General features: G+C 60.1%; 1 protein-coding gene across 2 annotated transcripts in view; it reads left to right on the top strand.

Annotated features, from left to right (window-relative positions):
* The window catches only part of TTBK1 (tau tubulin kinase 1), a 45,437-nt gene that overhangs the window by 4,084 nt on the left and 16,747 nt on the right, over positions 1 to 24,606 (top strand). The window contains exons 3-13 of one of the 2 annotated variants that reach the window (XM_036318075.1): positions 3,850 to 3,997; positions 4,533 to 4,606; positions 4,929 to 5,069; positions 5,751 to 5,855; positions 6,260 to 6,325; positions 6,991 to 7,083; positions 7,172 to 7,291; positions 8,442 to 8,596; positions 9,736 to 9,967; positions 10,184 to 10,362; positions 17,096 to 17,657. In XM_036318075.1, the coding sequence (XP_036173968.1) occupies positions 3,850 to 3,997; positions 4,533 to 4,606; positions 4,929 to 5,069; positions 5,751 to 5,855; positions 6,260 to 6,325; positions 6,991 to 7,083; positions 7,172 to 7,291; positions 8,442 to 8,596; positions 9,736 to 9,967; positions 10,184 to 10,362; positions 17,096 to 17,657 (1,875 nt within the window). Of the gene's footprint in view, positions 1 to 3,849; positions 3,998 to 4,532; positions 4,607 to 4,928; positions 5,070 to 5,750; positions 5,856 to 6,259; positions 6,326 to 6,990; positions 7,084 to 7,165; positions 7,292 to 8,441; positions 8,597 to 9,735; positions 9,968 to 10,183; positions 10,363 to 17,095; positions 17,658 to 24,606 lie in introns of both variants that reach the window. The other variant, XM_036318074.1, reaches the window with a different exon arrangement.

Genomic DNA, 24,606 nt, shown 5'->3' with positions numbered 1-24,606 from the left:
CGCGGGGGCGGGGGTCTGGATGGGAGGGGGGCACTTGAAGGTTAGGGAAATGGCAATGTTTGGGGAACAGGACCTATTATAAACCAGTCCCTGTCCCACCCCCACCCCCACCCCCACCCCCGTCTTTCCGTCACATAAGAGCTTCTGCTGGCCTCTTATCATTGTGGGGGCAGGCTGCTGTGCCCTGGATTGCGGGGTGACAGTCTGTGAACTGTGGGTCTGCACCTGGGTGGGGAGCCAGGAGGAAGAGAGGGAAAGCGGTACAGGTCAGGTCTATACTGAGCCTCTCTCTTTCAGGGTGTGTGTGTGTGTGTGTGTGTGTGTTGGGAGAGGTTCAACTAGGTTAGGGGTTGAGAGGAGAGTGGGGCCTGGGTGCAGGTCGGTCTCCATGGAAACAACCACTCCGCTGGGCAGGTCCCTTAGAGGCCAGGGATAGGGGCAAAGGTGGCAGCCTTGTCAGGGACGTCTCTGGAGGGGGTCGCACTGGAGGAGCTGGAAAGCTGCAGGTAGGGGCTGTCTGTGTCCCCAAGGGGACTTCCTGAGAGGGAGAGTGACAAGACAGAGATGGGGGAGGAGGAGCCAGGGCAGTAATCAAAGGAATGAGGTCTGGTAAAAGGAGGAATGTTACCGGAGCTTCTTGTGCCGGCAGATTGGAGGCAGATGGACAATCGCACTGAAGAGGTGAGAAAAAGATGGTGTTCCTGAGTTCGGGTTATAACTTTCTTGTGTTTCTTTGAGAGGAAGTGGGAGATGAGTGGGAGAGAAGTGACAAGAGGGAGTTAGGGAAAGGGGCATGCATGCAGTCTTTGCCAGCTTACCTCTCTTTACCGCTCACTTCCTCCCTGGCCCCTGGACAACTAGCCGTGGTGGGGTGCCAGACGCTTCCCCTGGGCCATCTCCCCGTGAGGGATGGGACAGAGGCGTGAGGCAGAGCTCAGGAACCAAGAACAAGTTGCCAGAGACAGGCTGCAGCCAGGAGACAATGAGGGCCAGTGACACTAGATGGAGTATTTACAAATAATAACGCTGTATTCTTCTTGAGGCAGGATTCTCAGAAGTAGAATCACAAACAATAACAGTGACAAAAACTTAGCATTTGTTTTGAGCATTTACTATTGCCAGAGGCTGTGAAAAATGTAGACACTGTTAGCCCGGTGTCACAGGTGTGGGGACAGAGGCACAGAGATTCCTTAACTTGTCAAGTTACCTTGACCGGTCGGTAGAAGCAAGTCTGTCTGAATGCTGGGCCAACACTAACGCTTTCCAAGAATCAGCCCATCCAAGAATCAGGACCACAGAGCTGATGGATCTTTGTCACCAATTCTAGCCCAAGGGGAGGAAACGTGGAACCTCCGAAAATTGAAGAAACGGACCCCAGGTCACCCAGAGCTGGGCTGAGAAACCAGGCTTCCTTTTTCCGATGTGAATGCTGGTCCTGTTATGTTAGATTTCTCCCCCAGTGTAGGGAGGCCCTTTGGCAGGGGAGGGGGTGTGAATAGGGTCTGGTGAAGGGAGTTTGAGAGAATATTCCTGTTACTGGGCTGTGGGCGGGGCTGCATTCTGGCTTTCCTGGGCCCCTTCCTCAATCATAAATTACTAATAATTGTATTTTATGACTGCACTGGCATAAAGAGGAATACATCAGTATTACATATTTAAATTTTCTTTTTCACCTAAACGTGAATTTCTCTCTCCTTCTGATTTTAAAAGAAACGGACACATTTTCATTGTCTCCTGAAAGTATTATGGGCCTAGTCACTGTGCCTGCTGTGGCCGGTGGATAAGGGCCCAGGGAGGAGGGGTGTTGGGTGAGTGGGTGGGTGACCATGCCCGGATCCCCACCCCAGGGAGGTGCTGTAAAGAGTGGGTGAGGGGTGGTAAGAAGGGGGCTAAGGAAGGAACAATAGACTCTGGAAATGAATGTGGTAGAGAAATACTAGTAACCTTGGGCACCCTGGGAAATTGGGGAGCCGGTGTCAGAAATGTCTTGGCTGCCCCGAGCCCTCCTTACCACCCCCAGCAAGGATTGCGGAGCCTGGAAGATCTGAGCTTGAGTCTTGGCCCCAACACTTTTAACCCCAGTGTGATCCACTGTTCCTGTAACGTCTTCGTTCAGAGAGTGGGCTCTGCATCACATTGCCTGGGTTTGAATGTCAGCGGCTTTGCTACTTCCTAGCCCTGTGACCTGGGGCCAGGTGCTGACCTCTGTGCAGAACGGCGACTCCTGTGACTCCTCACCTGTGCTGTTGGGACCCTTTGGGGATGAGCTGAGATGAGGTCTGTGAGTCTGGAGCGCAGAACCGAGAGGTGGTGGTTGTTCCACCCCCTGGCCCTTTCCTCCATGCTCACACACAGCAAACCACAAAGGCATCCAGACGGTACTGAAATCTCCCCTGCGTTTAAAGTTCCCCAGGGAAGGCGTGCCGTTGCTTCCCGGAGTCTGCGCCTATCCCTCCTGGTTCTGAAATTCTCCTAGAAGTCGGACCTTCAACTTTTGTCTCAAGTAGAGAGGGACTCTGGTTTCTCACTGTTCTTCCCCCCTCTCTCTTCCTGCCTCCTTCCTGGGCACAAGAGTCTCCAAGATCCCATCCGGCCTTCCACTTCTCTTCTAGATCTCCCTTCCTCCTTCTCTTTCTAGAGAGGTTTCAGCTGTCACCTGCGGGGTGCTCCCAGTGCTCACAGCCCTGCCCCCTTCTTCCCTTCATTCCCACTGAATAAATACTGGGGGGTGGGTGGTGGGGGGGGAGGGCTTAGCGGTGCAGGAGGCTCAGAGCCAGTTACAGGCTGGCGGATCAGAGCGCCTCCATCCAATCATTAGCAGCTGTGGCTGAGTTATTAGCCAACAGGATGCAAATAAAGGCGCTAGAGGGCAGGCCACCTGCCAGGGGCAGGCTCCCCAGGAGGTGAGAATTGAGCTGTCCATCTTTCTTCAACCAAAGAACTCAGCACCTTCTCCCTTGTCCCTCGATCAGTGCCAGCAGCACCCTCACTCTCCAACAACCCTGGGCCTCTGACTTGACATGACTTTCATCCCTCCCACAACTCAGCTTTGCTCATCTCCGAGGCCGATCCTTCCTCCATCACAGTTCTCTGTCCTTCCTCACTACCTGCCCTGAGAGGAGGAGGAGGAGGAGGAGCTGGGAGATTAGCTCTGCACTGCACTGGCCCTGGGGATAAGCAGACTCACTCCAAACCTCCTTTCCCACATGCGCCCGTGTCCCCTGCCCCAAAGAGGAGGCCCACCCTGGGTTTGGGCACCTGCAGGGGCCTAGGGAGGGATGTGAGCTTCAGAGCAGGAATGGTCTCCTTCAGGCCTTTCCCGGTCTCCTCCCCAAATACTCCCCACCCAATACCCTGGTGACACTGTTTCGGATTCTGCTAACCCCTTCCAGGGGTCTGCCCTGAAGCTGGGAGGTTCTGGAAATTGGTTTTCCTTCTGGAAGTTGCTCAGTCTAGGCAGTGGATGTGGGGGCATGATATCGATTGTCTGTCCAGAGGAGAAAAGAGTCATGACAGCCGATTACCTCTTCAGAATCCGCGTGACCATGGCTCCATGTCTCTATGAAGTCACACGTCTCATACCCTTTCCCACTGCCCACTGACATCTGGGCGTGTGTGTGTGTGTGTGTGTGTGTGTGTGTGTGTCCACCATGGCTGAGCTGTCTGTCTCCAGCACTAGGAAAGGAGGGGGAGGGCCCTGGTGGGTGGGGCAAGGGGGGAGACATGAGGTCCTCCCCTTCAAGGATGGCCCCCGCCCCCATCAGTGAAGGGGACCACCCAGCAGTGGTTGGGATGAGGAGCTGCTCAGCCCGATCCCTGTGTCCCCCACCCCCCTCACTGTCTCTGTAGCTGAAAAAGATTGGAGGTGGGGGCTTTGGTGAGATCTACGAGGCCATGGACCTGCTGACCAGAGAGAACGTGGCCCTCAAGGTGGAGTCAGCCCAGCAGCCCAAGCAGGTCCTCAAGATGGAGGTGGCCGTGCTCAAAAAGCTGCAAGGTACAGGCCTAGGGCAGGAGGATGGGCCGGGGAGCTGATGGAGCCAGGGGCCAGGAGAGGTGATGGAGCCAGGGGCCAGGAGAGCTGATGGAGCCAGGGGCCAGGAGAGGTGATGGAGCCAGGGGCCGGGAGAGGTGACGGAGCCAGGGGCCGGGAGAGGTGACGGAGCCAGGGGCCGGGAGAGGTGACGGAGCCAGGGGCCGGGAGAGGTGACGGAGCCAGGGGCCGGGAGAGGTGATGGAGCCAGGGGCCGGGAGAGGTGATGGAGCCAGGGGCCGGGAGAGGTGATGGGCTGAGAGGCTGGAGAGGTGATGGAGCCAGGGGCCGGGAGAGGTGATGGAGCCAGGGGCCGGGAGAGGTGATGGGCTGAGAGGCTGGAGAGGTGTAGTGTGGTGGAGGGAAGAGGGGACCAGAGTGTCAGAGCGACGATGGGACTAAGGGCAGGGGGACCTGGAATCCAGAATACACTGGGGGCCCACCTGCGGGTGGAAGTGAGAAGGGGTGGGAATTGGGAGCCGCCTGTCTGTGTCCTCAGGGAAAGACCATGTGTGCCGGTTCATTGGCTGCGGCCGGAACGAGAAGTTTAACTACGTGGTGATGCAGCTCCAGGTGAGTCCACGTGGCCCACGCATCCTCCCTCCAGTCACCCAGGGGCGTGGGCTGCCACTCCTGTGGGGGCAGTGGGGAAGGGAGACTGCGGCCCCGGGAGAAGGGGGAGTGGGCACAGCCTGGGGGGCCAGGCTTGGCAGAGTGCCCAGAGGTGGTGGGTGGCCCAGTGGTGGTGGGTGGAGTGGCCCAGTGGTGGTGGGTGGGGTGGCCCAGTGGTGGTGGGTGGGGTGGCCCAGTGGTGGTGGGTGGAGTGGCCCAGTGGTGGTGGGTGGCACAGTGGTGGTGGTGGGTGGCCGCTGAGCAAGGCTGCCCACCCCCCCAGGGCCGGAACTTGGCGGACCTGCGCCGCAGCCAGCCGCGAGGCACCTTCACGCTGAGCACCACGCTGCGGCTGGGCAAGCAGATCCTGGAGTCCATCGAGGCCATCCACTCCGTGGGCTTCCTGCACCGAGACATCAAGCCGGTGAGGGCTGCCCTGCCCCACACCCTCCCTCTCGGGGCCCCTGGCTTCTCCTCCATCCCAAGCCCCACCTCTGCCTCTTACCTGCCTCGCAGGAGCACACAGCCCTGTCCGCCCCGGGCCATGCCCGTGCCCTCTTCTGTACTTCTCTCCCTTTCCTTCGCCCCCGACCTGAAGAGTCCTTGAACTAGAAAGGTGAAGGGCGGGGAAGCACGGGGGCATTGAGGGACGGGGACCAGGGTCTTTGTCAAGAACTCCAAGTAGCTAAGTTTGTGACATCTTGGCTCTTGGCTGAGAAAAGTGCCATTCTTAAGGAGTGAAAGCGGGGGCTCGGAAAGGGTGATTGAATGGCCCAAGGTCACAGAGCAAGAGCACTGTTGGTGCCAGGCTCCTTAGTTAGACTAAGCCTCCCTGTCCTACTGGGGAGTCCCAAGGATTTAGAGGCAGGCAGACCTTGTTTCAGCCGTCAGTGGCCCCCTAAGCTCCTCAACCTTCATTTTCCCCATCGCTAAGACGGGGAGAATCCCACCGGCCCCTCAGATGAGGTGCTGTGCCGGCTGCAGGCTGGCGTTTTACTCTTGTGTGAGGGTATGTGGGCTGAGGGTCCCTCACCCAGTTTCCCGGAGCCCCAGGAGGTGAGCCAGGTAGGGGCGGAGCCCAGCTCACACTGCTGTCTTCCTGCAGTCCAACTTTGCCATGGGCCGGCTGCCGTCCACCTACAGGAAGTGCTACATGCTGGACTTCGGGCTGGCCCGGCAGTACACCAACACCACGGGGGACGTTCGGCCCGTGAGTACCGCCTCACAGCCGTCCTGGCCTCCTGGGGACCTCACCCGGCTTCCCTGTCGCCGCCTGACCAGGCCCGGCTCGTGTTGGGTACCAGCAGCTCCCCACTCTGGGTCCACACCTGGCCATCCCCTCGCTCCCTCAGCCTGGGCTCTGGATGGCTGCCACACCCACACTCTGCGATCTGTCTGCCCCCTCTGGTCAAGGACAGACAGGGGCAGGAGGCAGGTTTAGGTCTGAGGTTGGAGTGTCAGGTTTGCTCCAGACCAGGCCAAGGTGACGGGAGGGGGATGCCTGGGGAGGCAGTCAGGGCTCCTGTAGGCAGAGGCGGGCGTGGTGAGCAGGGCTGGGCAGGGCCAAGGTCGGGGCAGCAGGCGAAGTTCCTGGTGGTGTTCTCTCCGCTGCAGCCTAGGAACGTGGCCGGGTTTCGAGGGACTGTTCGGTACGCCTCGGTCAACGCACACAAGAACCGGGTGAGTGGCAGAGCCAGGCCTGAGGGGCGTCGGGCATAAGGTCGGGGCAGAGTGTGCTGCTGGGGAAGAGGGTGGGTGGGCAGCTCCGCAGGTGCGGAGAGAAGGATGGGGCAGGGGCTGGAGGCTGCCATTCCAGCGACCCCGATTGGAGGATGGTTCTGCCTGCGACTTCCCCTTCTTCCTTGTTTGTGGGGCTCCTCTCCCCTCTCTTCCCAGCACCAATCTCTGTGGGGTGAGAAAGCATATAGAAGTTTTTAAAAAACATATATGTTTTTATTGATTTCAGAGAGGAAGGGGGAGGGAGAGAGAGAGAGAAACATCCATGATGAGAGAGAATCATCTATCGGCTGCCTTCTGCACGCCCCCCACTGGGGATCAAGCCCGAAACTTGGACCAGGAATTGAACCGTGACCTCCTGGTTCATGGGTCAACACTCAACCACTGAGCCACCCTAGCCGGGCAGCACACACAGAAGTTTTGACTGTGATTCTCTGTGTGCTGGCCGATCGGGGAGAGAGCCATGGCTTCAGGGAGACCTCAGTTGTGCCCATAGACGCCTGGGTGTCAGGCCTCCTTGACTGAAGTGCCTCAGTGGAGGGTCAGCCTCCTGCTCCCAGGGAAGGACCTGAGGGCTGTGGGTGACCCCCCCATCTCTCCACCCCCAGGAGATGGGCCGCCACGATGACCTGTGGTCCCTCTTCTACATGTTGGTGGAGTTTGCAGTGGGGCAGCTGCCCTGGAGGAAGATCAAGGACAAGGTGAGGCCTGCGCAGCTGGGTCTGAGGCGGCGGGTGGGGGTGGGGCAGCTGGGCTCCATCTCCCTGTGCCTCTCGCCTCCAGGAGCAGGTGGGGATGATCAAGGAGAAGTATGAGCACCGGATGCTGCTGAAGCACATGCCCTCTGAGTTCCACCTGTTCCTGGACCACATCGCCAGCCTCGACTACTTCACCAAGCCTGATTACCAGGTGGGGGAGCCTGCCACCCGCCTGCGTCCCCGGACACCTCTCTGTGGGCGACCATGGCCAGCAGCACCCTCCTGCCGAGGCCCGCGCCCCTGCCGGCGTGGCCCTGACCGTCTCCCCCTGGTCCTCCAACTGCACGAAACTGTTTTGCACTCTCATGAACAGTAGGCATAGCTAAGATTTATCAAGAGCTTACCCTGTTTTCTGTGCTTTTCATGCATTAATTTATTTAAGTTTCAAAACAAGGCTTTGGTGATAATTGTGTGTTCCTTATGTCATTGTTTCAGCATTCAACAATTAAGCCAAGCGCTTTCAAGCACTTTACACCCAAACTCTGCAGGAGTCCGAGTGGGGTGACTGTGCCCATGTCACAGATGAGGAAACTGAGGCCTGGTAGCCTGGATAGGAGCAGGGCTGGCCTCAGGCACATCTGACTCCAAGTCCAGTGCTCTTTCCAAGGCGCCACCCTGCTCCCCTGTAGGACCCATGACCCTGATCAGAGAGTGGGGAAAACAGCTGAGCACAGAGCCCTGGTTGCTGGCAGAGATGCCACACTTGGGCAGTAGGAGGCCATACTGTCCCCCCCTTGCTCCCCCTGCCCCAGTTCTTAGCTCAGCCTCATGGGGTCCCCCAGACCAAACGGCTGAGAGCACACCCTGTGCTGGGCCCTGTGCTGGCGGCTACAGTGTAGAGTTGGCAGGTGGGTGTGAAGGTGGAGCCCATGCACTGTGCCCAACCAAGGGAGCTGTGTGGTGGGGGATCCAGGAAGGCCTCAGAGAGGAGAGGTGGGCGGGAGGCATTGCAGCAGGAAGCTGCCCGTGCACACCCCTGACCCCAGGTGGTGGATTGGGGAACTACAGTGGTTTGGAGCTGCTGTGGCTTCTGCTGAGATGCTGGAAATAGCTGAGGATTCTGGAGCGGTAACAGGGGGCAGGTCTCAGGGGCTTAAACCAACATGATAATTTGCATGCTGATCTGCATACTGTGTGCATGTTTTCACTCAAAAATCAATGTGCCCTTCTCCTTCCAATGCCTCCTCTTGGCCCTCCCTGCCCTGGAAGGCCCCTCTCCCCCCACTGCAATCCCAGCAACGCCCCTCCTCCCGGGAGCCCAGGGTCACCTCTCTGTCCTCCCGCCACCCCCGCCCCTGCAGCTGATCATGTCGGTGTTTGAGAACAGCATGAAGGAGAGGGGCATCGCGGAGAACGAGGCCTTCGACTGGGAGAAGGCTGGCACGGATGCGCTCCTGTCCACGAGCACCTCCACCCCGCCCCAGCAGAACACGCGGCAGACGGCAGCCATGTTCGGGTGAGTCTGGGAGGGGCGATGGCTGGGGGGGCCACATGGCCTCTGCCCAGAGCTGCCTGCTCTCTCCTCTTCCCACCTGGGCACACCTGGCCGTCTCTCCTATTCTTGGTGCTCAACAGCGGGGTTCAAATCCCAGGAAGTTCTGCCACATCAGCACCCTCAGTCGGGTGCGGCGTTAGGGCCTCATTTGGGGCTGCTGACCTCAGGGGGGACCAGGAAGCCCCCCCCCCAGTGAGACTGCGGAGCCCACAGTGTTATTTCTCCCGCTCACGGGTGTTCACTCAGGGAACATGTCGGAGGCCCGTCCCGCCCCCGGGGATGCAGAGGTAAACCCTGAGGCTCCCAGTGGAGTCGAGGGTATTTGTAATGGTGGGAGCCATTTCAGTACCTGTGACAAGCATGAGGAGAAGGTGGCCACGTGAGAAGGGGCTCCCCACCAGCCCCAGGAGCGAGCCAGGGAGAGGCAGGCAGGGGCTCCGGGCATACCTGTGGGAAGGGGACTCCGCAGGACTTGTCAGCACGTTATGGTGCTCAGATCTATAAAGATGTCGCTCAAATGACTTCACAGTGATCCTTCTCTTAGACCCACTCCTGGACTAAAGCAAGCCAAGCAGCGAACGCAGTGGGAATCCGGCTGGGCCTGCCTGGGAAGCAGCTGGGTTCTCTCTCTCTTTCTCTCTCTTTTTATATATTTTTACTGATTTCAGAGATGAAGGGAGAGAGGGAGAGCGAGACAGAAACATCAATGATGAAAGAGAATCATTGGTTGGCTGCCTCCTGCATGCCCCACATTGGGGATCGAGCCCGAAACCTGGGCTTGTGCCCTGAGCAGGAATCGAACCCTGACCTCCTGGTTCATAGGCTGACGCTTAACCACCGAGCCAGGCCGGCCGGACGGGATCTCTTAAACAGAGCGAGGTGGTGTTGTGCCCGTCCGTCCAGACAGCCCCATCTTACAACCCTCTGGCCTCAGAGGTTTTGTGAGCCGGGGTGGTGACGGGCCAAGGGCTACCCTCACCCCTGCGGGGGCCTCCCCTGTGCCCATGTCCATGCCCATCTGGCAGTGATCTCCAGGGCCGGTGCTGGCAGGAGAGGGCACCCATGCCAGCCTTGCCCATCACCCCTCCTGGCCTCTCCAGGGTGGTCAACGTGACACCGGTGCCTGGAGACCTGCTCCGCGAGAACACGGAGGACGTGCTGCAGGGCGAGCACCTGAGTGACCAGGAGAACGCACCCCCAATCCTGCCTGGGCGGCTCCCCGAGGGGCTGGGCCCCGGCCCCCTCCTCGCCCCGCACCCCGGGGGCCCTGAAGCTGAAGTCTGGGAGGAGACAGATGTCAACAGGAACAAACTCCGGATCAACATCGGCAAAGTAACTGCAGCCAGGGGGCAGGGCATGGCGGCCTTCCCAGCCCGTGGGCCCCTCCCCGTCCTCTGAGCGCCCTCTCCCCACCACAGGCCTGCCCCGCCCCCCATCTCAGGATCACTGCATCCTGGGGCTCCCCCTCCCTGTCTCCTTCACCCCGAGAAACCACCTGACCCGCAGCCGCCTTGTCAGCCACGGCTCACGGACTCCCCTCTCCTGCAGACCCCCTGCGTGGCGGAAGAGGAGCAGAACCGAGGGGTGGGGGTCCCCAGCTCTCCGGTGCGAGCCCCTCCAGACTCACCGACAACCCCAGTGCGTTCTCTGCGCTACCGGAGGGTCAACAGCCCTGAGTCGGAGAGGCTCTCCACTGCGGATGGGCGGGCGGAGCTACACGAGAGGAGGTGGGTCGGGGACCAGGGGCGGGTCCAGGGCACTGGCTCCCTCGGCCCAGGGCTGGGCTGGAGGAAAGGTCAGGTTCAGGCAGAGGCAGGGACTCAGAGTGCAGAGAGGCTTGTACCTGGTCTTCAGGACTCCCTCCGTGCCAGGCCCAGTGCTGGCGGTTGGAGCTCCGAGGAGCCGAGGTGGTGATGGCCAGCAGGGCCCGCGGGTCTGGCGCGTGGAGGAGCGCTGTCCCGCCCTCCTGTGGCCCCGGGTAGGACCTCACCCCCCAGCAGGGCGGAGACCTTCTCTGCTCCAGGAAGGGGTGTCTCCCCCAGGCCCAGCTCCTCCGGATTCTGCCCCAAACCACACCCCACCTCTGGGCTGGGCACCGCGCTCCTCTGCCATGTGGAGACCCCGACAGCGAGCTCCATTCCAGTTCCTGTGCTGACGCCAGGACAGAGGGCTGATGCGGACCGTCTTCAGGGAGCCGGCAGTCTCACGCTCACGCTCACGCTCACACACTCACACTCACACTCACACTCTCACGCTCACGCTCACACACTCACACTCACACGCTCACGCTCACGCTCACACACTCACACTCACACTCACACTCTCACGCTCACACTCACACACTCACACTCACACGCTCACGCTCACACACTCACACTCACACTCACACTCACACTCTCACGCTCACGCTCACACACTCACACTCACACTCACACTCTCACGCTCACGCTCACACACTCACGCTCACACTCTCACGCGCACGCTCACACACTCACACACTCACACTCACACTCTCACACGCTCACGCTCACGCTCACACACTCACACTCACACTCACACTCACTCTCACACGCTCACGCTCACGCTCACACACTCACACTCACACTCTCACGCTCACACACTCACACACTCACACTCACACTCACTCTCACACGCTCACGCTCACGCTCACACACTCACACTCACACTCTCACGCTCACGCTCACACACTCACACTCACACTCTCACGCTCACGCTCACACACTCACACTCACACTCACACTCACTCTCACACGCTCACGCTCACGCTCACACACTCACACTCACACTCTCACGCTCACACACTCACACACTCACACTCACACTCACTCTCACACGCTCACGCTCACGCTCACACACTCACACTCACACTCTCACGCTCACGCTCACGCTCACGCTCACACACACACTCACACTCTCACGCTCACGCTCACGCTCACACACTCACACTCACACTCTCACGCTCACGCTCACACACTCACACTCTCACGCTCACGCGCACGCTCACACACTCACACTCACTCACACTCTCACGCTCACACACTCACACACTCACACTCACACTCACTCTCACACGCTCACGCTCACGCTCACACACTCACACTCACACTCTCACGCTCACGCTCACGCTCACGCTCACACACACACTCACACTCTCACGCTCACGCTCACGCTCACACACTCACACTCACACTCTCACGCTCACGCTCACACACTCACACTCTCACGCTCACGCGCACGCTCACACACTCACACTCACACTCTCACGCGCACGCTCACACACTCACACTCACACTCTCACGCGCACGCTCACACACTCACACTCACTCACACTCTCACGCTCACACACTCACACACTCACACTCACACTCTCACGCTCACACACTCACACACTCACACTCACACTCTCACGCGCACGCTCACACACTCACACTCACACTCTCACGCGCACGCTCACACACTCACACTCACACTCTCACGCGCACGCTCACACACTCACACTCACACTCTCACGCGCACGCTCACACACTCACACTCACCACTCTCACGCGCACGCTCACACACTCACACTCACACTCTCACGCGCACGCTCACACTCACACTCACACTCTCACGCTCACGCTCACACTCACACTCACACTCTCACGCGCACGCTCACACACTCACACTCACACTCACACTCTCACGCGCACGCTCACACACTCACACTCACACTCTCACGCGCACGCTCACACACTCACACTCACACTCTCACGCGCACGCTCACACACTCACACTCACACTCTCACGCGCACGCTCACACACTCACACTCACACTCTCACGCGCACGCTCACACACTCACACTCACACTCTCACGCGCACGCTCACACACTCACACTCACACTCTCACGCGCACGCTCACACACTCACACTCACACTCTCACGCGCACGCTCACACACTCACACTCAACTCACACTCTCACGCGCACGCTCACACACTCACACTCACACTCTCACGCGCACGCTCACACTCACACTCACACTCACACTCTCACGCGCACGCTCACACACTCACACTCACACTCTCACGCGCACGCTCACACACTCACACTCACACTCTCACGCGCACGCTCACACACTCACACTCACACTCTCACGCGCACGCTCACACACTCACACTCACACTCTCACGCGCACGCTCACACACTCACACTCACACTCTCACGCGCACGCTCACACACTCACACTCACACTCTCACGCGCACGCTCACACACTCACACTCACACTCACACTCTCACGCGCACGCTCACACACTCACACTCACACTCTCACGCGCACGCTCACACACTCACACTCACACTCTCACGCGCACGCTCACACACTCACACTCACACTCTCACGCGCACGCTCACACACTCACACTCACACTCTCACGCGCACGCTCACACACTCACACTCACACTCTCACGCGCACGCTCACACACTCACACTCACACTCACACTCTCACGCTCACGCTCACACACTCACGCTCACACTCTCACGCGCACGCTCACACACTCACACACTCACACTCACACTCACTCTCACACGCTCACGCTCACGCTCACACACTCACACTCACACTCACACTCTCACGCTCACGCTCACGCTCACACACTCACACTCACACTCTCACGCTCACGCTCACACACTCACACTCACACTCTCACGCTCACGCGCACGCTCACACACTCACACTCACACTCTCACGCTCACGCTCACGCTCACACACTCACACTCACACTCACACTCTCACGCTCACACACTCACACACTCACACTCACACTCTCACGCTCACACACTCACACACTCACACTCACACTCTCACGCGCACGCTCACACACTCACACACTCTCACGCGCACGCTCACACACTCACACTCACACTCACACTCTCACGCTCACACACTCACACACTCACACTCACACTCTCACGCTCACACACTCACACACTCACACTCACACTCTCACGCGCACGCTCACACACTCACACTCACACTCTCACGCGCACGCTCACACACTCACACTCACACTCTCACACGCACGCTCACACACTCACACTCACACTCTCACGCTCACGCTCACACACTCACACTCACACTCACACTCTCACGCGCACGCTCACACACTCACACTCACACTCTCACGCTCACACTCACACACTCACACTCACACTCTCACGCGCACGCTCACACACTCACACTCTCACGCGCACGCTCACACACTCACACTCACACTCTCACGCGCACGCTCACACACTCACACTCACACTCTCACGCGCACGCTCACACACTCACACTCACACTCTCACGCGCACGCTCACACACTCACACTCACACTCTCACGCGCACGCTCACACACTCACACTCACACTCACACTCACGCGCACGCTCACACACTCACACTCACACTCTCACGCTCACGCTCACACACTCACACTCACACTCTCACGCGCACGCTCACACACTCACACACTCACACTCACACTCACTCTCACACGCTCACGCTCACGCTCACACACTCACACTCACACTCACACTCTCACGCTCACGCTCACGCTCACACACTCACACTCACACTCTCACGCTCACGCTCACGCTCACGCTCACACACACACTCACACTCTCACGCTCACGCTCACGCTCACACACTCACACTCACACTCTCACGCTCACGCTCACACGCTCACGCTCACACTCACACTCTCACGCTCACACTCACACACTCACACTCTCACGCTCACGCTCACGCTCACACACTCACACTCACACTCTCACGCGCACGCTCACACACTCACACTCACACTCTCACGCGCACGCTCACACACTCACACTCACACTCTCACGCTCACACACTCACACTCACACTCACACTCTCACGCGCACGCTCACACACTCACACTCACACTCTCACGCGCACGCTCACACACTCACACTCACACTCACACTCTCACGCTCACACTCACACACTCACACTCACACTCTCACGCGCATGCTCACACACTCACACTCACACTCTCACGCTCACGCTCACACACTCACACTCTCACGCTCACGCGCACGCTCACACACTCACACTCACACTCTCACGCGCACGCTCACACACTCACACTCACACTCTCACGCGCACGCTCACACACTCACACTCACACTCTCACGCTCACACTCACACACTCACACTCACACTCTCACGCGCACGCTCACACACTCACACTCACACTCTCACGCGCACGCTCACACACTCACACTCACACTCTCACGCTCACACTCACACACTCACACTCACACTCTCACGCGCACGCTCACACACTCACACTCACACTCTCACGCTCACGCTCACACACTCACACTCACACTCTCACGCGCACGCTCACACACTCACACTCACACTCACACTCTCACGCTCACACTCACACACTCACACTCACACTCTCACGCTCACACTCACACACTCACACTCACACTCTCACGCGCACGCTCACACACTCACACTCACACTCTCACGCGCACGCTCACACACTCACACTCACACTCTCACGCTCACACACTCACACTCACACTCTCACGCGCACGCTCACACACTCACACTCACACTCACACTCTCACGCTCACGCTCACACACTCACACTCACACTCTCACGCTCACACTCACACACTCACACTCACACTCTCACGCGCACGCTCACGCTCACGCTCACTCGCTGCCTCATTTTCACCTGGGGTAGCCTGGAGAGTTCCGGAACAGGGAGGAAGGAGGGAGGGCGGTTTGGAAGGGACATGAGTGGAGAAGAGAGGTGGGCAGTCCTGCAGAGCCAACGGGCTTGGCTTAGAGTGAGCCTGTTTCAGGATGGTGGGCAAGGAGAGGGGTGAGGACAGGTTTTTCCGGAAGGGAGTTTTCAGGATCTCATAGGCAGGGCAGAAGGTTTGGGTGGGCTTTGGGGTATTGGGGAGCAGGGGAAAGTCTGAAGCAGATGGGATTGGGGTTCCCCTGTCCCCCCTCAGTTCCCGCCCCTCCTCACCCCTGCTCTTCAGCCCCCTCTTCCTTGGGCGCCGCCTCTCCTCTATGTCCCTGGAAACAGTGTCAGGGAAGGAAGGGACAGCAGCCATCTACATGGGACTCTCAGTGTCAGGCCCTGGGCGGCTCCCTCAGGGTGTTTTTATTCTAACAAAATGGATTTATTAGCAAATCCATAAAAATAGTGTGTACAGTCAGAGGGGGCAGGTCCTACGTAGGCCAGCGGCAGTATGTTGGGAAAGCCCACAGGGGGCTGCGACCTGCACCCCTCCCCTCCCCTCCCGGCCAGATGTGGGGGAGGATGAGCCAGCCCCCTGCCCGCAGGCTGAGGGCGGGGTGAGCACACCCAGGCCAAGCCTCCCCTGTTCTCAGGGGCACTCGCAGGCATTTTGGGAGGGACTGTTCTTCCTTTTGTCCTGTCCTCCACTCCCTGTCAGCCAGGAGTCCCCCACTCTGGGGCTGTGCACCCCTGGGTGACAACCTTGGGAAGTAATTTGAGGGTCACGGCACAGTCTAAGGTAACAGTGAGAGCTGTCCTGAGGCAGGTCCATGCCCCAGAGTAAGCAGTCAGACGGGCCGTCCCTGCCTGGCAGAGCTCACAGCTCCTGGGAGGAAGGTACGTAAACTCACGGGCTCTGTGCTGAGAGGGGGCACAGGGAGCACCGGGAGGGCAACTCTTTGCCACGGAGGATGGAGAGGCTCCACACAGGTGACACCTGAGCTGGGATGGACAGCACAGGGTGGAAGGACAGGCCTTGTGGAGGGAACAGCATGCACAAAGGCACAGAGGCATGAGCGTGTGGGCCATTTGGGGAAAGCGTGTGAACCTGAGGTGGGTCTGGCAGAGGAATGGATAACGGGGCCTGAGTCTGGCGGTCAAGGGCCTTGGAGCCACACTAAGGAATGTGGACTTCTCCTCGGGGCTGGGAGCCCCTGGAGTTGTCAGAGGTGGTGAAACCCACCAGGCAGGGCTGCAGGGTGGGAGCAGAAGAGGCTAGAAAAACCATCTGCAAACCCAAGGGCCAGGCGTTGGCCCGGGATGCAGCAGGAGGGAGCGCCTGGTGGGTGTGAGCACTGGACAGGCTGCCGGAAAGCTGGCTTTAGGAAGATGAAGGTTCCCTGGGGTGTCTGGGAGAGCACTCTTGAGCACAGGAAGCAGGCTTTATTTCCTGTGTGCTACATCCTGGCATACAGTAAGCATGTCGAACGAATGCATGAGTGAATGAATGAGAGCTTTACTGGGAGTGAGGGCAGAGGGTGACAACCCAGGAGGTGACGGGGCCGCTGCCAGGGTGCGAGAGGTGCCGTGGTCAGGAGGGTCCAGATGTCGCGGGCCACCCTGCCACCTGTGTGGAGTCCTGGGGCTCCAGAGAGGCCGGCACTGAGCCCCACCTGGCTGGCTTTGCAGGTCACGAATGGATCTGCCCGGCTCACCCTCGCGCCAGGCCTGCTCCTCACAGCCGGCCCAGATGCTGTCAGTGGACACGGGCCAGGCCGACCGGCAGGCCAGCGGCCGCATGGACGTGTCGGCCTCCGTGGAACAGGAGGCCCTGAGCAACGCCTTCCGCTCGGTGCCGCTGGCCGAGGAGGAGGACTTCGACAGCAAGGAGTGGGTCATCATTGACAAGGAGACAGAGCTCAAGGACTTCCCCCCGGGGGCCGAGCCCAGCACCTCGGGCACCACGGACGAGGAGCCGGAGGAGCTGCGGCCGCTGCCCGAGGAGGGTGAGGAGCGGCGGCGGCCAGGGCCAGAGCCCACTGCCCGGCCCCGGGGACGCTGCATGCAGACGCTGGCCGAGGAGGACCTGCGACAGACACCATGCCAGTTCCCGCCACCCCAGCTGAGCCAGGCCGATGGGCGATCAGAGACATCGCAGCCCCCCACGCCCGGCAGCCCTTCCCACTCACCCTTGCACTCCGGACCCCGCCCTCGACGGAGAGAGTCGGATCCCACTGGTCCTCAGAGGCAGGTAAGGTTGGGTTTGCACCCCACACCCCTCCCCTGGACACCCACAGTCTTGGCAGGAGAGCCTGAGTTCAAGGGCTCTCCCGGCCAGCCATCGGCAGCTGCATGCGTTGATGCAGGCAGACAGGTTCCAGGGTGTGAAATTCTGCGTGGGGGGCCGACGAGGCTCCCCAGAGGAAGTGCCCTCCAAGTTCTGAGTTGAGCCTTGCGTTATGGGCAGGGTCACCAGGTGACAGAGCAGGAGAAAGGCCTCCCAGGCCAAGTGGCCAGCATGTGCCAAGGCCCAGAAGTGGCCATCAGAAAGCTCTGCGCTGGTTGCATGTTGTAACAGGGAGGCTGTGAGGCGGGCCCTGGGCCCTGTCCTGGAGGGCCTTGGGGCTAAGCTAAGGGGTTGGAGCTCGATCCGAAAGCTGGGTAAGCCACCGGTGTCTTTTAAACAGGGGTGTGACGGGATTACATTGGTCCTTCTGAATGACCCCTCTGGCTGCTGTGTGGAAGGTGGGTCGGAGGGCACAGAACTCAAAGCAGAAAGGCCACGTGCAGGCACCAGCAGGAGAGCGCCCTGGTGGCTCGGACCCGGGTGGGAGCTCTGGGTGTGGGTCAGGGGGACGTAGCCAAGAGGTGTTGGGCTGTGACAGGCGGGAGGGGGCCTCGGCTGATGCCCGTCATTCTGGCTGGATGGCGGTGCCGTCACGGGATGGTTTGAAGGGAACATGGACTGAGATTTGGACACAGGGACCTCGTGGTTCTGTGGGCTGTCCACATGGAGGCCTCAGAACTCAGGAGAGATTTCAGCTGGAGACAGGATTTGGGAGTCATGGAAGCCACAGAAGTGGGTGATGTCACCCAAGACCCCATGTGGGGTGGGGAGAACCAAGGCTGAGGGCAGAGCCAGGAAACACTCAGCCCCGGCGGGGGGCTAGGTGGGGGGGGGGGTGCTGAGAGAGAAAGGGGTTTGGAGAAGGACTAAGAGGGGCCAAAGCTGGGAGCAGCACCCGGGAGAGGAGTCCTGGAGACCAGGGAAGGGGTGGCTGACGGAGTGAGGGCAGCAGGGAAGGCAGGGAGGTTTCTGTGCTTGGGGCGGGCTCCATGCGGGAGGTGAGCCCTGAGAGCCAGGAGGAACAGACAGTGTTAGGGGGGAACCGAGCCAGGGCAGGAGGGACCCTGGACTGGGCACAGGGGCGGGCATGTTGGGGGCCCTGGGAGGACCCGGTTAGGCTGCAGTGGCACCTTCTCGTATGGGAGGACTGAGGGACAAGGCTGGAAGGACAGAGGTGGGGTGGCCAAATCGCGAATGGCCGGCTGAGGGTGCGCAGCGGAAGGCCACTGGCCGGGCCTGGCTTCTCTGCGTGGGGAAGAGCTGACCTCTCTCTGATCCAGAAAGTGGCACCAACTCTTACCCGGGTGCGGAGCGGGGCCCGTGTTCTCTCAGAGGCTGGGAGAGCCCCGGAGGGGGTGCCGGGGCTCAGGGGCTGTGCCGCGGTTCACTTGGTCACTGTATCACTTTATTGTGCCACATTGGAGACATGCACGCGGAGATGCGACGGTGCAGGGCTGGGGCCAGTTCTGCTTTGTGCTCAGATCCGGAGGCCCGGCCCCGGAGCATGCGGCGCCCTGAAGAAGGGCAGGCAGGGCTGTGTTCAGCCCCATCCCTGTGTCTAGCAGAGGGGACTCTGAGGCAAGGTTCAGAGGAGTGTGCATCCTGGCCTTGCCCGGGACTCTGGAGAATTAGGGGCTCAAAAAGAGGGTTCCGTGAGCCCTCACCCAGAGAGGTCTTAGCCCGTGTTGGAGGCTCGACCGGGGCAGTGTGGGCTAGCACGACTGTGCTGCTGCCCTGAGCATTGCCCTCCGGGACCAGCACTGGGGAAGCAGTAGGAGCAAGATCTGTTTGGGACTCCGTCACTGCCCTCTCACTTATTCACTTATTCGCTCATTCATTTGTTCATTCCACACCTACTGGGCATCTACTCTAGGCCGGGTACCCAAGGCATCAGAGGTCATATGCACAATAGGTTGTGCCCACGGGAAGCACGAAGTCTAGGAAGGAGCCAGTCTGGGGCAGAGAGAAAGCCCAGAATTAGTCAGGAGGCCTGGATTCTGGGCCTGGGCTCAGCCAGTCCCTTCCTGGCGACTGTGTGCCAGGTGGCCTCAGAGTCAGCTGTCTGGGAGGCTCTTCTCACTTCAGACTCCCATGCGTGTCCTGGGAGTCATCCTCCCACTGGGGAACTCTGGCCAACGGGGTGAGGAGGGAGGTTTGGGGGAGCAGGTCCAGGCCTGCTGTGCAGTCAGCCAGCCAGTCTTGGGCTCCGTTTCTGCTCGTCCCCGTGAGCGATGACTTGTGTGTCTAGAGGGGTGTTGGGTGACTGCAGGCCTTGGTTTCCCGACAGAAGAGAGGTTGGTCAGCATTCTGCACATGTGCGTGTGCATTTCTGTGTCGGCTCAGCTCCGGGGTGCGACAGCGTGTCCATCTGTGTGCACATGTGCGTGGGGGCACAGCAGCGCGCCTGTGTGAGGTCGGGAGTGGATCTGCGAGTGTGTAGAGAACCACAAAAGCCTGGAAGTCGACTGACAATCACAGTGACAGTTCCAATGACAATAACAGTGGCTGTCACTGCTCTCAGCACTTCCCTACTGTGCATGTGTATTCCCCACAGCGATACAGCGAATGGGCAGCCCTCATGGAAAAGTAAGGCAAGGAGGCTCGGAGGAGCTGTCGTTAGTCCAGGGTCACCAGCTGGTAAGTGGCAGAGCCGGGATCTGAATCCAGGCCGCTGGCTCCAAGGTCCTGCTCTGGGCCACTCAGTCTGAGGCCTGTGTGTTTAGGAGAGGAGCAAGCACAGGCCTGAGAGAGCGGATGGCTCAGGTGGGGTCAGAGAGTCAGACTGGTGTGTGTGTGTGTGTGTGTGTGTGTGTGTGTGTGTGTGTGTATGCGTGTGTGTATGCGTGTGTGTGTGTGTGTTGCACGCACTGGCTGGGCCATAACAGCAGGTGTGCCCATAGGGCGTGGCATGGTTAACCAAATATTTCAGTTCAGGGTGAAGCTGAGACCTTCCTTCGTCAAGGGGATGGAAAGAGGGAAAATGGACTGGCATATTTTTCCTTTTTTTTTTTTTTTTTTTTTTTTTTAGTCTGTAGAGAGTCCTGAGCTTGACTTTGTGGGGGCTCCCACACCTGGCTGCAGCTGAAATTACAGTTGGTGGTATTCTCCCTCCATTCCCCCGACCCCCAACTAGATTGAATGCTTAGGGCAGGCAGGAAGTCTCTATAGCAGCAGTTCTCAACCTGTGGGTCGCGACCCCTTTGGGGGTTGAATGACCCTTTCACAGGGGTCGCCTAAGCCCATCGGAAAACACATCTATAATTGCATATTGTTTTTGTGATTAATCACTATGCTTTAATTATGTTCAATTTGTAACAATGAAAATACATCCTGCATATCAGATATTTACATGACGATTCACAACAGTAGTAGCAAAATTACAGTTATGAAGTAGCAACGAAAATAATGTTATGGTTGGGGGTCACTGTATTAAAGGGCCGCGGCATGAGGAAGGTTGAGAACCGCTGCTCTATAGGCACTCTGTGCAAGGAATCCCTCCCTCCCAGACCTAGCTTGTCTGCGCAGAGTCTCCTCATAGCAGCCGTCCTTAAAGATACAGGCACCTGTAACCCTGTCACCTGCCCCCGTGAGGAGCAGGGACGAGGATGCTGTGGGGCCTGGCACACGTTTAGACCAGGCACCCAGGAGTGGTTGGGGTGCATGCCGTGATACTTCCGCTGCTTTTCCTTACACACACCTGGGTTCTTCGCTGGGAATTGAAGGTGCGAATTGGAAGTGGCTGGGAAAGCGAGGGCAGGGGGAGAGTGTCGGTCAGTGTGTTATTTGGGGGCGGATGTTTGCCAGGTCATCTCTGGCTGATAACACAACAGTCAGCATTCCTGGAGCCCATGGACATTTGCTGGCTCCACGAGGACATTGCCCTGCCAAGTGCCAGGCAGTTCACAGGGGCCGAGGGACGAAGGCAAACAATGTGGCTTTCAGAGCTCGCAGTCAAGAGGGGTGGGGTGGGGTGGGGTGCAGCATGTAGACCTGAGGTTCATGATCAAGGGCCCGGGAGGCACAGAGAGCTCTTCTTTGCCAGGAACAGGGAGGCTGCCTGGCAAACGGGAGGTCTCCCAGCGGGGATGCTCCAGCTGCGGTTGGAGACGATCGCAGGTGGCACTGGCCGGAAGGGCAGGAGCATGCTGGGAGTGAACCCCCCTGGCAGCGGACCAAACTCTGGCTGTTAAGCTCGAGCCGTCCACACGTACGTGATGGGAGCTGTGGGCGCCTGTGGGTGCCTCTGTCCCTGGTGACTCGGGGTGGGCCTTACACCCCGCCCTCAGCGCTGACAGCAGCAGCTTGGACAGATCCTAGTCTTGACCAAAAAGAAGCTGGAAGGCGAACCAGGGCTAGGGCAGAGACAGTCCCGTCAGAGTACCCTCTCGCCACCCCTCTCCGCGGGAGGCTCCTGGGTCCCTGGGCCCCCATTTGACATCGCAAGGGGACACTGGAGCTGAGTGTCCCGGGGCCCTCCCCCTTCGGCCCTCTAGCAGCTGGCCTGGCCCGTCCTCACTGCCCCACCGGAAGCTACTTAAACTGGCCTCAGTCCTGGGCAGAAGTAAGGGTCAGGACGGGAGGAGTCTGGTGACACCCAAGCCACCATTTCCATCCCCACATGCCTGGGACCCTCGGTCCCATGTGCCCTTTTCCCTCTGAGGGCACAAGGCCAGGAGGGCACAAGTTAGGATTCTTCCTTGCGGCTCCACCTTGGAGAGGATGGGGAAGCCACTGTGGAGGAATGATTTCTGTGTGCCCACCTCCTGCCAACCTCTGTCCTCACGAGTGATTTAAAGGACAATAAAGCAGCTTGCAGGCTGTGTGCTCCGGGCGGTGCTGTTCTAAGTGCTCTGCGTATTACAGCGTCTAACCCCGGTAGCCACCTGAGGTGGGAGGTGGGAGGTGGGAGCACTGCATCCCAGATGTCACCCCGCATCACAGATGACGAGGCTCAGGGGGGTGAAGGAAGTCACTTGCTTGCGGTCACCCAGGTAGTAAGTGGTGGCGCTGGGATTCAACCGTGAGCAGTTGGACGCCAGAATCCTACCTTTTTGAGAGTCACTGAAACCCTGGCACCGCCTGAGATGGGCCGGGTGCGGGCGGAGGGGGGTGCGGGCGCGCGCGCTAGACCCCAGGAGGCCAGCTGGGGAGACAGGCGGGGAGCAGCTGCCCGACACATGGCAGGGGCAGCTGCAGAGCAGGATTCCCCCGCGAGAGGGAACCCTGAGCCGGGCGGGCTGAGCCAGGCGGCTTCCTGCCGGCGGCGGAGACCAGGTCTCTGCGCGGAGGCGGCGGAGTGAAGGGCCGGGGAGGAGGCGCGAGCCGGTCCCGCGGCAGGACCAGGACGGGGTGGCCCGCACCCCCTGCACCTGCCCGCCCCGTCCGCCCCCCCCCCCCGGGGCGCCGTCGCCGCGGGCTGTGCGCGGTGGGTGGTCCCCGAGACGGAGCTGTCCAGTCTGTGCCTGACAACTCTTTTCCCTCCACTCTCTTGGTCTCTTTCAGTTGGAGGAGGACAGACTCTCGGGGCACTCCCTCCCGCGGTACAGCCCCCTGCGACGACTGGCGTCCTCCGTGTTCTCCTCCTCCACGCTGGAGACCGAGCATTACCCGCACCCCGGCGGCGGCGGCTCCTCGGGCTCCTCCGGTTCCCTCATTCAGCGCAGCCGCTCGGCGGAGAGCAGCCCCGTGCGGGCGCCCCACCGGCGCCACGCGCCCCTCGCCGCCGGCAACCACAGACTCGTGCCCTCGGTGCTCCGCATCTCGCGGTCCCAGCTGCAGCAGGTGTGGGCCCGCTTCACCCACAAGACCTAGGCCGGGCCCCCCCCCTCCTGGAGGGGGCAGGTGGGGGGGGTGGGGAGCAGACAGAGACCATGGTTCCTTCCCAGGACGCAATAATCACCCTCACACGCCCCGTGCGCCCCACCGTGCAATACAGCCCCCCAGCGCTGGCCCCAGGTACTGTAACGCCCGCCCCCACGGCCCCTCCGGGGCCAGCCAGGTGGTGCAGGGAGGGGCGGTGCTGTCTGCGCAGTTTCAGGGACGGGGCAGGGGTACTTGGCTGGAGCCACAGTGAGTCCAGAGTCCGGTAGAAACCCAGCGTCAGGGCCACGAGGCCTGCTGGGTCAGCGGCGGTCTGGCATGGGTTACCCTGTTTAATCTGTGATCTCTTGGTGTGGCCGGGCCGGTCCACCCCGAGGGGGTGGCAGAGCTGGGCCTCCCGGTGGGGTGTGAATGCCCATCTGTCTGCGTGGGGCAAGGCGGTGGCCCTGCGTCTGAGAGGGGGGCCTGGCAGCCAGTTGGGGGTCGGGTGGGGCGTGCCTCTAGGCTCGGCGATACGGGGAAGCAGCCCTGCGACCCAGCAAGCCTTTCCCAGGCGGACAGCGTCCCTGCCTCCCACACTCAGATCCAGGAGGCCCGCGCTCCGCCCACTTGGCTGCCCTTGCCACGGCGCGTGCCCTCACCCACCGCGGGGTGGCCTGGCCCAGCTCCTTGGGAGCTGAGGATGGATGAGTGGAGCTGGGAGCTGGAGCCAGGGGCGAGGGGCCTGGTCTGGAAGTAGTGACAGGGAGGGGGTCATTAAGGACGAGAGGACCTGTGAACTCAGGACAAGCCCCACCCCTGCCCTCTCAGGGGCAGCTCCTTCCTGTAGGTGCTCCCCCAAGCTGGCTGGTCCCAAGGGGCCCGCGGGGAAGTCAGCACAGGGAGGCAGAGCAGACGGGGATCTGGAGATGGGGGGTGGGGATGCCAGACTGCTCATGCCCTTTCTGCCCATTTCTCAGCCCCTAACCTGGCACTGCGGGGACCCCCAAGGTTCCCTTTTTCATTCCCGTCCATGCCAGCCAGCACCTGATCC

Source organism: Myotis myotis, unplaced genomic scaffold (assembly GCF_014108235.1).
Source record: "Myotis myotis isolate mMyoMyo1 unplaced genomic scaffold, mMyoMyo1.p scaffold_m19_p_7, whole genome shotgun sequence".
Taxonomy (NCBI): Eukaryota; Metazoa; Chordata; class Mammalia; order Chiroptera; family Vespertilionidae; genus Myotis; species Myotis myotis.
This window is presented reverse-complemented; position numbering and strand designations above follow the sequence as displayed.